The sequence below is a fragment of the Heterodontus francisci genome, chromosome 20 (assembly GCF_036365525.1).
Source record: "Heterodontus francisci isolate sHetFra1 chromosome 20, sHetFra1.hap1, whole genome shotgun sequence".
Lineage (NCBI taxonomy): Eukaryota > Metazoa > Chordata > Chondrichthyes > Heterodontiformes > Heterodontidae > Heterodontus > Heterodontus francisci.
The window spans coordinates 51,565,995-51,580,792 of record NC_090390.1 but is presented as its reverse complement, the minus strand read 5'-3'; the positions used below and the strand labels follow the sequence as shown (position 1 = coordinate 51,580,792).

General features: G+C 42.4%; 1 protein-coding gene across 2 annotated transcripts in view; it reads left to right on the top strand.

Moving 5' to 3' along the window:
• The window catches only part of dock1 (dedicator of cytokinesis 1), a 744,225-nt gene that overhangs the window by 48,411 nt on the left and 681,016 nt on the right, over positions 1-14,798 (top strand). For both annotated transcript variants that reach the window (XM_068052738.1, XM_068052739.1), the window contains exon 2: positions 3,869-3,952. In XM_068052738.1, coding sequence (XP_067908839.1) covers positions 3,869-3,952 — 84 coding nt within the window. The remainder of the gene's footprint in view (positions 1-3,868; positions 3,953-14,798) is intronic.

Genomic DNA, 14,798 nt, shown 5'->3' with positions numbered 1-14,798 from the left:
AATTGGTCCCTTCATCCAAGTTATTAATATAGATCTTAGTAGTTGAGGCCCCAGCACTGATCACTGTGGCACACCACTGGTTATAGTTTGCCAACCTGAAAATGACCCATTTATCCTGACTGTATCCTGTTAGTTAGCCAATCCTTTATCCGTGCTGATATATTACCCCAACACCATGAGCTCTTATCTTGTGCAGTAGCCTTTTCTGTGGCACCTTTATCGAATGCCTTTTGGAAATCCAAAAATACTACATCTACTAGTTCCCCTTTATCCACCCTACTGGTTACATCCTCAAAAAAACTCTAATAAAGTTGTCAAATACGATTTTCCTTTCTTAAAACCATGTTGACTCTGCCTGATTGCATTATGATTTTCTAAATGTCCTGTTACTACTTCCTTAATAATGGATTCTATCATTTTCCCAATGACAGATATTGGACTTCTGGCCTATAGTTTTCTGCTTTCTGCTTCTCTTTCCATCACCCCCCCCCCCCCCCCCCGTCCCCCCTCCCCACCTTTCTTGATTAGAGGTACTGCATTTGGGGTTTTCCATTCTGCTGGGATCCTTCTGCATTTCTGGAAGATTAGCGCCAATGCATCCACTATCTCTGCAGCCACTTTAAGACCCTGGGATGCAGGCAATCCGGTTCAGGGGACTTGTCAGTCTTTAGTCCCATTAGTTTTCCTATTACTTTTTCTCAAGTGATAGTGATTGTTTTAGGTTCCTTCCTCCCTTTTGTCTCTTGATTTTCTGCTATTCTTGGGATGCTTTTAGGGTCTGCTGTGAAGACAGCTACAATACTTAATTTAAATAGAACAGGAAAACTGGTTACAATTGAAATCAGAACAAAAAGTGCCAGAAATACTCAGTAGGTCTAGCAGCATGAGAGAAACAGAGTTAACATTTCAGGTCTGTGACCCTTCATCAGAACTGGCAAAAGTTAGAAATGTAACAGTCTTTGAGCAAATGAAAGGGGCAGTGGGGGGGAGGAGAAGAAGGAAGAACTGTGATAGGACACGGGGGGAGAAGAAGGAAGAACTGTGATAGGCCACAGGGGGGGAGAAGAAGAAGGAAGAACTGTGATAGGCCACAGGGGGGGAGAAGAAGGAAGAACTGTGATAGGCCACAGGGAGGAGAGATTAAATGATACAGTCCAGAAAGAGTGCTAATGGCAGAATAATGAACAGCTCTTGTACGAAAGCAAAAACATGAAAAATAAGTTTAAGACTGGCACATGGTTTAAAAAAAAAATAACTTCAAGAAAAATATATATTTAAAAAAAACCAAAATAATGTGGCTCATAGTCTGAAATTATTAAACTCCGTGTTCTGTCCGGAAGGCAGTAGTGTGTCTACTCGAAAGATGAGATGATGTTCACTGGAACACTGCAGCAGGCCAAGAACAAAAATGTGGGCATGAGAGCAAGGTGGTGAATTAAAATGGCAAGCAATCGGAAACTTGGGATCAAGCTTGCGGACCTAGCGGAGATGTTCCGGAAAGCGGTCACCCAATCTGCGTTGGGTCTCCCCAATGTAGAGAAGACCACGCTCTGAGCAGCGAATGCAGTGTACTAGATTGAAAGAAGTACAAGTAAATTGCTGCTTCACCTGGAAGGAGTGTTTGGGGCCTTGGACAGTGACGTGAGAGGAGGTAAAAGGGCAGGTATTACATGCGATTGCATGGGAAGGCACCATGGGAAAGGAACGAGCTGTCGGGGGTAATGGCAGAGTGGACCAGGGTGTCGCGGGGGGGGGGTGGGGGGAAGAGGAAGATATGTTTGGTGGAATCACGTTGGAGGTGGTGGAAATGGAGGAAGATGATCCTTTTGGATGTGGAGGCTGGTGGGGTGGAAAGTGAGGACAAGGGGACCCCTGTCACTGTTCTGGGAGGGAGGGGAAGGGGTGAGTGCAGAAGTGCGGGAAATGGGTCAGATACGGTCGAGGGCCCCCTGTCAACCACAGTGCGGGGTATCCTCGGTTGAGGAAAAAGGAAAGACGTATCAGAGGTGCTGTTGTGGAAGGTTGCATCATCAGAACAGATGCGTCAGATGGAGAAACTGGGAGAATGGAATGGAATCCTTGCAGGAGGCAGGGTGTGAGGAAGTATAGTCAAGGTACCCATGGGAGTTGGTGGGATCATTATAAAAACTAGTGGATAGTCTCTCCCCAGGGATAGAGACACAGAAGTCGAGGAAGGGAAGGGATGTGAAGGTGAGAGAAGGGTGGAAGTTGGAAGCAAAGTTGATGACGTTTTCCAGTTCGGGGCGAGAGCAGGAAACTACACCGATACAGTTGTCCGTGTACTGGAAAAAGAGTTGGGGAAGGGGGCTTGAGTAGAATTGGAACAAGGAATGTTTGATATGCCCCACAAAAAGACAGGCACAACTAGGACCCATTCGGGTACCCACAGCAACACCTTTTATTTGGAGGAAATGAGTGGAATTGAAGGATAAGTTGTTCAATGTGAGAACAAGTTCAGCCAGGCAGAGGAAGGTGGTGGTGGTGGATGGGGACTGGTTGGGCCTCTGTTCTAGGAAGAAGTGGAGAGCCCTCAGATCATCTTGATGGGAGATGAAGGTGTAGAGAGATTGGACATCCCTAGTAAAGAGGAGGCAGTTAGAGCCAGGAAACTGTCGAAATGAGGTAGAGCGTCATTGAGTCACAGATGTAGGTGCATTCTGTTCCATAACATCTCTGCATTTAATCTGTTCTCCACACGCCTCCCCCCGTCTGTCCAATCACAGTCCTTCCTTCCTTGTTCTTCCCCCACCCCGATTCCTTCACTTGCTCAAAGACTGTTACATTTCTAACCTTTGCCAGTTCTGCTGAAGAGTCACAGACCTGAAACGCTAACTCTGTTTCTCTCTGCATATATGCTGCCAGACCTGCTGGGTATTTCCGGCACTTCCTGTTCTCATCTGCAGTATTTTGCTCTTACTTAACTGGTTACAATTTACTGTTTTCATTTGAAGGTCAGCATCCCTGGCACTCAGTACTGCACTGGAATATCAATCTAGACCATCCTGGAGTGGGTTATGAACTGGAAACTTCTGATTTGATGCTGAACATGCTGTCAACTAAGCTAAGCAGACTGCTGCAATTTTTTTCAATAAAAGTAAATATAGAATGTAACTTGCATCACTGAGTTACACTGATCTATTATGACCTCTGTGATCAGTTATGATTCTTGATTCTAGTATCACTTGTGTCTCCCTTCCTAATAAAGTAATTATGTAACTTATCCTTTAAAATCTCTGGCATATCTTCTTTCCAAAGATATAAAATGGTAAAGAGAAATAGAAAAGTTGAAAAAATGGGAGACCAGAAGCAGTGGAACAATTTTTGAGGCTGGAAGGAAAACCCTGAACTAGAGGCATGTTGGGTGAAATTTTTAATAAGAGCACGCGTATTGACCTGTAAGAGAGTGAACCTGCTGAGGTCATTTTGCCTTCTGTATCTTGCCTGAAGAAAGAACCAATAAAATTCGCGCAGAATTGCCATGAGTCAGTGAGTCGTTTTTCATTTGTTGAGGTCTGAAGCTGAGCTGTAGTGTTAAATCCTCCATTTATTCCTCCATTTCTCTTGGCTGGTTCTTTGTTTTTTTTTATTCCTTACCCCTTGTTTCCTTTCCCCTCGCGCTCTTGCTCCCTTCACCACCTCCCCCACCCCACCCCAAAGTGTACTACTATTGGAAATATTATTCTTGCTTTGGTTTACAAAATGCTGCCAACTTTTTAAGGATTGTTTTGCAATGTTGAATGCTCATATTTTAGGAAATTTGCTATAAAGAACTTAGTCTTGATAGAAATTTGTGTAATTATATTGGAAACTGAACTAAATGGTAAATATGTAATTTTTTTGTTTTCAGCAATATACAATTATGACTCCAGGGAGGAAGTGGAACTTACTCTGCAGATTGGTGATACTGTGCACATACTGGAAACCTATGAAGGCAAGTACAAATATTTTGTGAATTCTAATCTGGATGTTTAAAATCAGGAGATCATGATCTGCTTTCTGTATGTTTTTTTGTGATTGAGATTTGTAGCTTTGATAGTACCTTTTAAAAAGATGCATTTGAACTGACATTCATATTTGGCTTTTTAACTTCTATGAATGAAGCTGACATTGTCGAGGAGTTGTAAGCTGTTGGCTCACGTAAGAGGTTGCCCATCCTTCGTTGTCGGCATCAGCAGCACTCCCATGGGAGGTATAGAGTGGCGGGCAGGCTTGGCCTCAAAAGGAAAGTCACCGTGGTAGCATTTGCCGATTTTGTGCTTGCATTCTGCAGAACTACTGTCTTGGTTAGAGACAGGGGAAGGGAATGAAATGGGATGTCTTTTCCAAATGAAAGGAAGTGTCGCACCCCTATTGGAGACCCTTTTTTTTTAAAAAAGCTTGTCATTAATTTTTATCCCTTTCTATCTCCCATTGGACTAAAGTTGTTGTGTCCCGACATACAGTGAAACTCACTTAATTTGGCCAACTTAGGAACTTTCTTTTTGTCCTTAGTTTTTGGTCATTTTCTAATCTTAAAAAGTCAATATTCCTCTCATTTGAGTCTTGCACTCTTCCTTCATTTCCACCCTGCCACATTATCAAATTATCACCTACTCTGCCCATCTCACGCTGCCCCTTTCCATCTGTTTCCTCCATTGCTGTGCATTCAACTGTCTGCACGACCACCCCACCCATCGCATTAGAATATATGTTGACTGTATCTGAATCTAGTATCTAATGTACCAGGAAGGTCCTGGTTCTCTTCAGTGCACATGATACTGAAGGTCAGGATTACTGCCTCAAAATATTGTTGGTGGCAACTCCTGTTCTCATGCAACTTATTACATGAAGTTTACAAAGACAAATCTGGGCAACTGGCACAGGGAGCAGCAGAAAAAGGAGGAGCAGGACCTGTCTGGTGGGGTGGGAAACAATGGGAATACAGTTGAGCTGATTTTTCAGGCTTCAAAACGGTGACTAAACCTGAAACACTGGCCTGTTCTAGCATGGCAAGTTTGTTTTCACTATTTATATCTAGTCTTGAAGGTGTGTCTCTGGGACTGATGTTAACTGGTTACTGTAATAGGAAGATCAATTTCACATTTTACAGTAGATCTACTCTTGCCTTGATGGAAACCGGAAGTGATGTATAGCTTGTAACTTAATCAAAAGAACTCTCATCTACTAATTCATTAGGCCCAGTCTTAGCCATATCTAAGAGCAGCATTTTATTTCTTTAGGTGTCACTTGAGTTGAAGGCATGATTTGAACACATGAAAAGAACTGTTTTCATTGTTACCAGTTTGAGACTCTGGTGGAGGAATTGAGGAGGGTTATAGCATAAGTACAACTTCATTTGTGGGGAAAATATTGTAATCCTTAATGTAAGAGATCCTTGGGAAAAGATACATTTTCTATCACTTGCACCTGCATTAAACATCCAGATTCCTGGAATCAAATTCCTGTATGTAGCTGAAAGCTCCTTTGGTAAAATACCAAAATTGTGTCCTAATCCAGTGCCTCAGTATCCTCTCCTACTTTATCATTGTGCCATTTTCATTTTCTACAACATTTACCTTTGCTCTCTAAGATGTGCAAGTAACTGAATAATTTTATACTGTGCATTCTTCCTAAACTAGGTTCAGACTAACCATATTGGGACTTTTTGTAGTTGAGAGAGAGTTTTTTTCTTTTGAGAAACCTGGGCCGCATTGGAATCCAGGTTGCAGACTTGAATGGGGCAGCATTTCAACTCATTACAGCACCAAATTCCTTGTACTTCTAATCTTTACAAAGGGGACCTCTTTTTTGATTTGAAGCTTTGAAAATTGCTTTTAAAATCTTGTCTGAGATAATCTGGTATTCCATCAATTGAGTGAAGAACTGGAGAACTATGTCATAGATGACCTTTAATCTATTTACTATATTGCTTATTTAGAGTAATTGGTAAATAATATGGCCATACAGTAAAAAGTGGCAAACCAGCTGTGATATTGATCATCTTAGGCCTTATGTTCAAAATTTTGATTCCCAGTCTATGCTGATATACTTGTGTCAGCCAAGATGGTGACATGAATTCCCACTTAATACTTCTATCCAGTGGCACCTACTGAAAGCAATGCATTTATGAGGTCATGTTGAGAAGAGGATGCAGTATAGTTGAGACGTTCTCCATATTTAAAAAGCCTGGTGGTGTTTACTGTTTCATATTGGAAAGCCATCTGGGTGAGGTACCGGTCGGGAGCTGGTCTGTGTAGCTGCATCCCAATTATAGATCAATGCTTTTGGGCAAGGAAGTGAAAACTGGGGCCGAAGCAAATAGTTAAACACGGTGATCTGAATTCATTCAAGTTTCATAATCCTAGATCAAATAATGAGCTGCATTCAAAGGATTATCACAGTAACCAAGCCAGAAATGCTGTTCCTTCCATCTTTCAGATGAAATGTTAAACCGAAGGCCGTTTGGCACACTCAGGTGGAGGTAGAAGATCCCATGGCACTATTTTTTGTAGCAAGGGGAGTTATCCCAGTGTTAAAAAATTAAAATGCTGGAAATAAGGTGTTAACTACAGTTCCCTCACCTCTTTTCCAGTATGTTGATGACTGTTTCAATGCCAGTTCCTGATTTTACTCCGAACTGGAAAATTAAAAAAAATTTGCTTCCAATTTCCACTCTTCCCTTGGCTTCAAATGATCCATCCACGATTCTTCCTTCCCCTTCCTCGACTTCTCTGTTTCCATTTCTAGGGATAGGCTATCGCCCAGTATCCACGACAAGCCCTGTGACTCCCACAGCTGTTTTGACTACCCTGCTTGTATAAGGACTCTATTCCATTCCCACAGTTTCTTTGTCTCCATCACATCTGTTCTGATGATACCACCTTCCGTACCAGTTCTGATATGCCTTCCTTTTTCCTCAACCAATGATTCTTTTTCCCCCCCCAACCCACCCACTGTGGTTGATCGGGCCTTCAACTGTGTCTGTTCCATTTCCTGCACTTTTGTTGTCACCGTTCCCCATGTCCTCACCTTCCACCCCACTAACCTCCACATTCAGTGGATCATTCTTCTTCACCATTGCCACCATTTGCAGTGTGGTGCCACTACCAAACACATCTTCCCCTTTTCTCTCTCCAGCATTCTGAAGTGGCTATTCTCTCCACAGCACCCTAGTTCTCTCCTCAAACCCCTTCAACACCCTCACCCTCCCATGCAAACACTACTGATGCAACACCTGCCCTTTTGTCTCTGACTTCCCCCCCCCCCCCCCCCCCCCCCCCGCCCCCATTTAGGCGAAAGAGATTTAGTTGTGCTCTCAATTCTAGTATATGGTGTTTGCCACTTACAATACGATTCCCCTCTACTTTGGGGTGACATTGCAGACTGGGTGACTGATTTGTGGAACACCGCCATTCAGTCCGCAAGCATAACCATGTGCTTCCAGTTGCCTGTTGTTTTAATTCTCCACTCCACTCTGACCTCTACTCTTGGGGGGTCTCTTACACTGTTCCGATGAAACTCAAAAGTAAACTGGAGGAACAACACCTCATCTTTCAATTAGTAAATTTACAGCCTATCAAAAAAATTTTTTTTATCGGATGAGTGTCACTGGCAAGGCCAGCATTTGTTGCCCATCCCTAATTGCCCTTGAGAAGGAGGTGGTGAGCCAGCTGCCTTCTTGAACTACTGCAGTCCATCTGGTGTCGGTATACCCACAGTGCTGTTAGGAAGGGAGTTACAAGTTTTTGACCCAGCGACAATGAAGGATCGGCGATATAGTTCCAAGTCAAGATGGTGTGTGGCTTGGAGGGGAACTTGCAGATGGTGGTGGTCCTATGCGCCTGCTGCCTTTGTCCTTCTAGGTGGTAGAGGTTGTGGGTCTGGAAGGTGCTGTAAAAGGAGGCTTGGTGAGTTGCCGCAGTGCATCTTGTAAATGGTACACACTGCTGCCACGGTGTGCTGGTGGTGGATGTAGTGCTGATAAATGGGCTGCTTTGTCCTGGGTAGGGTCGAGCTTCTTGAGTGTTGTTGGAGTTTCACTCCTCCAGGCAAGTGGATCCATCACGCTCCTGACTTGTGCCTTGTAGATGGTGGACAGGCTTTGGGGAACCAGGAGGTGAATTACTCGCTGCAGAATTCCTAACCTCTGACCTGCTCTTGTAGCCACGGTATTTATATGGCTAGTTCAGTTAAGTTTCTGGCCACTGGTAACCCCCAGGATGTTGGAGGATTCGGCGATGGTAATGTTGTTGAATGTCATGTGGAGATGGTTAGATTCTCAGTTGTTGGCGATGCTCAGTGTCTGGCACTTGTGAAGCACGAATGTTACTTGCCACATATCAGCCCAAGCCTGAATGTTGTCCAGGTCTTGCTGCATGTGACACGAACTGCTTCATTATCTCAGGAGTTGCGAATGGTACTGAACACTGTGTAGTCATCAGCGAACATCCTGACTTGTGACCTTATGATGGAGGGAAGGCCGTTGATGAAGGAGCTGAAGATTGTTGGGCCTAGGATGCAACCCTGAGGAACTCCTGCAGTGATGCCCTGTGCTTAGATATCTGTCCTCCAACAACCACAACTTAAGTTGAGTTCAGCAAGTTCAGATCATAACCTCTGCCCCCACATTTTTTGTTAGGACGGCAGCTGTTGATGATTCTGCATTTGCCATTTGCATCTCCTCTGGACCCATGTTTTGTTTCTTTACTTGTCCCATTACCATCTTTTGCCTTGCCCCATCATCTCTTTTTTCATTTGACCTCTCCTGCCCTCCACCCTATTGCAGACCATCTCTCTTGTTCTTGCCCCCTCCCCTTTTCCATACTTCTGTACTTCCTTAAAATCTGTTGCATCTCTAACCTACCAGTTCTGACGAAAGATCATTGATCTGAAACGTTAACTCTGTTTCTCTCCCCATAGATATTCCCTGCCCTGTGTATTTGCAGCATTTATATTTCAGATTTCCGACATCGCAGTATTCTGCTTTTGAGTTATCCTGGTGTCCTGGCCAGTATTTATCTCCGAATCAACATTGCTAAAAATAACAGATGATCTGGTCGTTATCACATTACTGTTTGTGGGAGTTGGTTGTGTGCAAATTATGTGCTGCACTTCCTGCATTATAACCGTGACTACACTTCAAAAGTACTTAATCGGCTGTAAAGCGCTTTGGGACGTCCTGAGGTCATGAAAGGCACTATATAAATGCAAATATCTCTTTTTGTAATGTGGCCAATTCACAATAGGGCATTATAACCGTATCATAATATGGAAAAACTATAAACATAACCTTGCAGTTTTGGTAAAACAGCGTACATCTGTATCCGTTACCTTAAGTAAAAGGCACGCTTTGCTCATTTACACTGTTGTAGAGAACCTGGTAGAATATTAATTACATCTTTTTAAATTCTATATTACGGTGCACTTCTGTTGACTAATATGTATTTCATGTGTGAATTAATAGTGTTGCATTTCAAATATGGAGTAGGCAATGAATTTACAATCCTGCTCAAAGAGTAGTGAAGGTCTTTGAATATGTGCTTCAATTTTATATTAAATTTACAAAATCTTTGTTTCTAATCTGAATTGACCTATAATTGAATAATTCGAGAATGCTCATTTATAATGAAACCCACATAGGCAGTGTAGAAACAAAACAATTTATCATGCTTTCTTTCAAAGCTCGAAACAGTTTATACCTGATTTGTCTTCAATTTGTCAAGCTATAAATTGTCACCAGATGGGTAAAATGAAACGTGCCGTGATTCTACTGTTGATGACTTGTTTGTGGAAAGTTTTCTAAAAACATATTAGGAAAAAAATATGGAGTCCTGGTGTATGCTGAAATAGCATTAAATTTGTGTACGGCCCTTAACTTAACCTCCATTTGACAGTGTCTTTTCCATGTTTTGTCAAAAAAATTGATGTACTTTTTGTTGTGGTCTGCTGATAACCAACATAATACTCCAGTTAAATGATTTAGCATTGCAACCAAGGTCCATCATAATATTCTGCAACTAACAGTAATATATTTTAATGCATAAAACCCATTATTTTTACAATTGTCACTTCCACACAATTGACAGCACCTTCATATAAAGACTTTATTAGAATATAAGCAAAAGTTGATGAAGGCGATTCAGCCCTTTGAAGCTTCTTGTTCTGGTACTCTGACTTTCCCAAGCTGGTAACCAACTACATTTTGAACATCTCTAATGTCTTTGATTATACCGTATCTGGTAAATTATTCTAAACATTTACATTAGGAATTTGGACAAGGAGATCTATGGACCCTGCAGGATTTTCCTTTGATCTAAAGAAAAAGTACTTGTATTTATTTATTGTATTTGGGCGGCACAGTGGCGCAGTGGTTAGCACCGCAGCCTCACAGCTCCAGCGACCCGGGTTCAATTCCGGGTACTGCCTGTGTGGAGTTTGCAAGTTCTCCCTGTGTCTGCGTGGGTTTCCTCCGGGTGCTCCGGTTTCCTCCCACACGCCAAAGACTTGCAGGTTGATAGGTAAATTGGCCATTAGAAATTGCCCCTAGTATAGGTAGGTGGTAGGGAAATATAGGGACAGGTGGGGATGTGGTAGGAATATGGAATTAGTGTAGGATTAGTATGGATGGGTGGTTGATGGTTGGCACAGACTCGGTGGGCCGAAGGGCCTGTTTCAGTGCTGTATCTCTAAATTAAAATTAAAAAAAATTTATACAGCACCTATTTGACCTGAGGACATCCCAAAGTGTTTTATTGTTGGAATGTAGGAAATGCGGCAGCCAATTTGCGCAGAGCAAGCTCCCACAAACAGCAATGTGCTAATGACCAGATAATCTGTTTTAGTGACCTTGAGCGATAAGTATTGACCAGGACACCACACCTCTGCTCCTCTTCAGAATAACCCATCTGAAAAAGTGGACGAGATCTCAGTTTGTCTTATCTGAAAGATGGCACTTCTAACAATGCACCATGCCCTCAGTACTGCATTGGAGTATCAGCCCAGATTTTTGTGCTCAGGTCTCTGGAGTGGGATTTGGGCCCATAACCACCTAAGTGAGGTGAGAGTGCTAGCAATTGAGCCACAGCTGATTAGGGACACATTGTGAAAACAAATGTGATATGCGATAGTTTGGGAATCTACTATTTAGAACACATTTGGAGGACGTGGTAGAGCTTTAGTTACCACATTTCAAAAGGGACTTGTGCATATTGAAGACAGTGTTCTTGTTGCTCTATGTGCAATCAGAGTATTATGCCTGAAAATCCTGGGGTTGGGGGGGTGGGTGGTGTGGGGATGTAGGGGCATCCAACGTTGCGCTCAAAATCTCCACTCTCTGTGAATCTGTAAAATTAGATCAGTTAAATAAAGATTTTTTTCCAACATCTGTTTTAAATTTATTTTCCACCATTTTAAATTTTATTGTCTGGTTCTACTTGGTTGGCTGACTTGTCTGATAATGGTACCAATTGCCCACTACTGCACACATTACTCTTAACTGAAGTCTTGTTAAGGTTTCATGCTGCTCATCATTGCCTCTGTTGTTTTTATATTCTACATCTCTTGAGCTAAACCCATAGAATTCTATTAACTATTTTTAACAGCCTTATCAATCAGAGGTGCTGTCTTCAATGTTCTGTGAACTGATACCCACAGATCCCTCTGCTCTTCCATGGCATTGCCCAGTTCCATTCTGAGTTTAATTACTGCTGGCTTTTTTTTTTTGTACGAAAATTTACCACTTCGTACTTACTGATGTTGAATTCTATCTGCCACTTCACAGGTAATTCCCATATTTAATCAATATCCCGTTGCTATTGCCTTCGATCGTCTAAAGAATTATTTCCTATTTTGGTATCCATTTCAAATTTTGACGTGGTTCCCTCTAGGTCTATTACTCATCAGCTAATTTTTCCTGTGCCATACTGTTAACTGATTTTTCTATGGACAGCATAATTCTCCTTGAAATTTCTGCAGTTTTTTTTCTAGTATTACATTTTTTCCTTTTATGAAGGAATAGGCTACAGAATGCATGTTAGACTGGAGCTCTCAGAACATGCGATTTAGATAATATTGGACCAAGCTGGAAGAACAGTTATGGAGTTGGGATATGAAGCACTAAATCGGGACAGAATTGAGCAAAACCAAGAAGGGAAACTGAGCTTGGGTAGAAGGCAGTGGGTTGAATTTTGCGGTCAGTGGTGAAGCGACAGTGCTTGCCGCTGCGTCAAAGAAAGCTGCCCGCAAAGATCTAACGATCTCCGTGGTGTGGTTTCCCCTTTTTTAGATGGCTGCCAAGTCAAGGGGATCTCCAGGTGATGGCAACAGTGCTGTCAACAAACAGGATATGCGGCCAATCATAATGAAGTATTCTCAGAGAGCAAACTTTATCCTTTGCCTATTTAATTTAAATTTCCAAATAGTGAAATAAATGATTGTATTTAACTAGAAGCTAAAATATCAATATGAACAAACTTTAAAAATATTAACATGCAATTTTTTTTATATCATGGAGAAATTTGACATTCCACAAATATAAAATTAGCTTTTCAGGGCCACTGGGTGGCACAGTGGCGCAGTGGTTAGCACCGCAGCCTCACAGCTCCAGCGACCCGGGTTCAATTCTGGGTACTGCCTGTGTGGAGTTTGCAAGTTCTCCCTGTGTCTGCGTGGGTTTCCTCCGGGTGCTCCGGTTTCCTCCCACACGCCAAAGACTTGCAGGTTGATAGGTAAATTGGCCATTAGAAATTGCCCCTAGTATAGGTAGGTGGTAGGGAAATATAGGGACAGGTGGGGATGTGGTAGGAATGTGGGATTAGTGTAGGATTAGTATAAATGGGTGGTTGATGGTTGGCACAGACTCGGTGGGCCGAAGGGCCTGTTTCATTGCTGTATCTCTAAACTAAATTAGGGTATGAAATTACTACATTGTTTAAAAACCCATTTACACCTAATTCAATAAGGTGTAACTTTTTCAAGTGTTTTTGCAACGAGACTAACAGAATAAGAGTGGAAGTTCTCGTCAATTCTTGGATTTCCCATTGATTGCCGTCCGGGGTGCCTCAATAGTGCATCCTATGGGGAAGCATGAATCACTGACAACAACTTCTGGATTTCTGCATAATTCTGTGAATGTTTGGACTTCCGAAGTTGCTGTCAGTTTCAATGGCGTAATGACGGCGAATGCTAACAGCTCTGCTGCCATTACCACTGCACAATCCAGGCCAGTATATCCAAGAATGACTACTTTCATTTATATAGCACCTTTAACGCATAAAATCGCACAAAGTACTTCACAGGAACATAATCGTGCAAAAATTGACATGGAGCTAAAGAAGACAACATTAGAACAAGTGACCAAAAGCTTGGTCAAAGAGTTAGGTCTTAAGGAGCGTCCTAAAGGAGAAGAGAGAGGTTTAGTGAGGGAATTCTGGAGCTCGGTGCCGAGACAACAGAAGGCATGGTCATGAAGGATGCAGAAAGGGCCAGTTTTGGGGGAAGGCAGAGGTTGTGGGGCTGGAGGAAGTTACAAGAATGGGAAGGGATGAGGCCATGGAGCAATTTTGAAAATGAGGATGAGTGTTTTAAAATCAAGCTATTGGTTGGCCAAGAACCAACGTAGATCAGCAAACACAGGTGATGGGTGAATGGGATGATGTGAGCTAGGATACAGCCAGCAATATTGTGGATGATCCAAATAGAACTATGAAAACTACAGAGGGCAAGGGATTATGTCTAAGCCATGTTCATAATCAATTTGCTATCTCCCTCAGCTTCCCTCTGGAAATTCAAAACAGCATGTTGTATGAAAATTTACAGTACCATATCCTCAGGCCAACCCTATAAAGGCTGGAGGTATTACAGATTTTGTATTTGATTTCAAACCTGCAGCTTCTAGACAATGGATCTATATTACTGCTAGAGCACGTTCCCTGTACTTTCAAGGGCAATTCAATTAACATCTTTTGTTCAGTATCTTTCTTCCTACTTTAAGCTGGCCCTTTATTTGCTAGGAAGAAATAGGCTGCTAGTGTTAGTATATTGGAAATAGCCTCTATTGATGTATTTTAAATCATTTTAGTAGAGATTTTGTTTTATTATATATTAATGGGATGTGGGTGTCACTGGCACTATTTAATGTCCATCCATAATTTGCCCTTGAGAATATGGTTGTGAGCTGCTTTCTTGAACTGATGCAGTCTGTGTGGTGAAAGCACTCATACAATGTTGTTAGGTATAGAGTTCCAGGATTTTTACCCAACAACAATATATGTGCAAGTCAGGATGGTGTATGACTTGGGGAACTTGAAGGTGGTGGTGTTCCTATGCGTCTGCTGCCCTTATCCTTCTGGGTGGTAGAGATCATGGTTGCGGGAGGTGCTGTTGAAGGTTAGGTGAGTTGTTGCAGTGCATGTTGGAGATGGTACACACTGCAGCTGTTGTACGTCGGTGGTGGAAAGAGTGAATGTTTAAGGTGGTGGGTGGGTGCCAATCAAGCAGACTGCTTTGTACTAGGGGGTGTCAGACTTCTTCAGTATTGTTGGATGTAGTCATACAGGCAAGTAGAGAGTATTCTATCTCACACTCCTGACTTGTGCCTTGCAGATGGATGAACTGACTCTGGGGAGTCAGGAGGTGAGATACTTGCCACAGAATATCCAGCCTCTGACCTGCTCTTGTAGCCACAGTATTTATGTGGCTAGCTCAGTTATGTTTCTTGTCAGTGGTAACCCCCAGGATGTTAGGGTGTTCAGTGATGGTCATGGTGTTGAATGTCAAGGGGATGTGGTTAGACTCTCTTG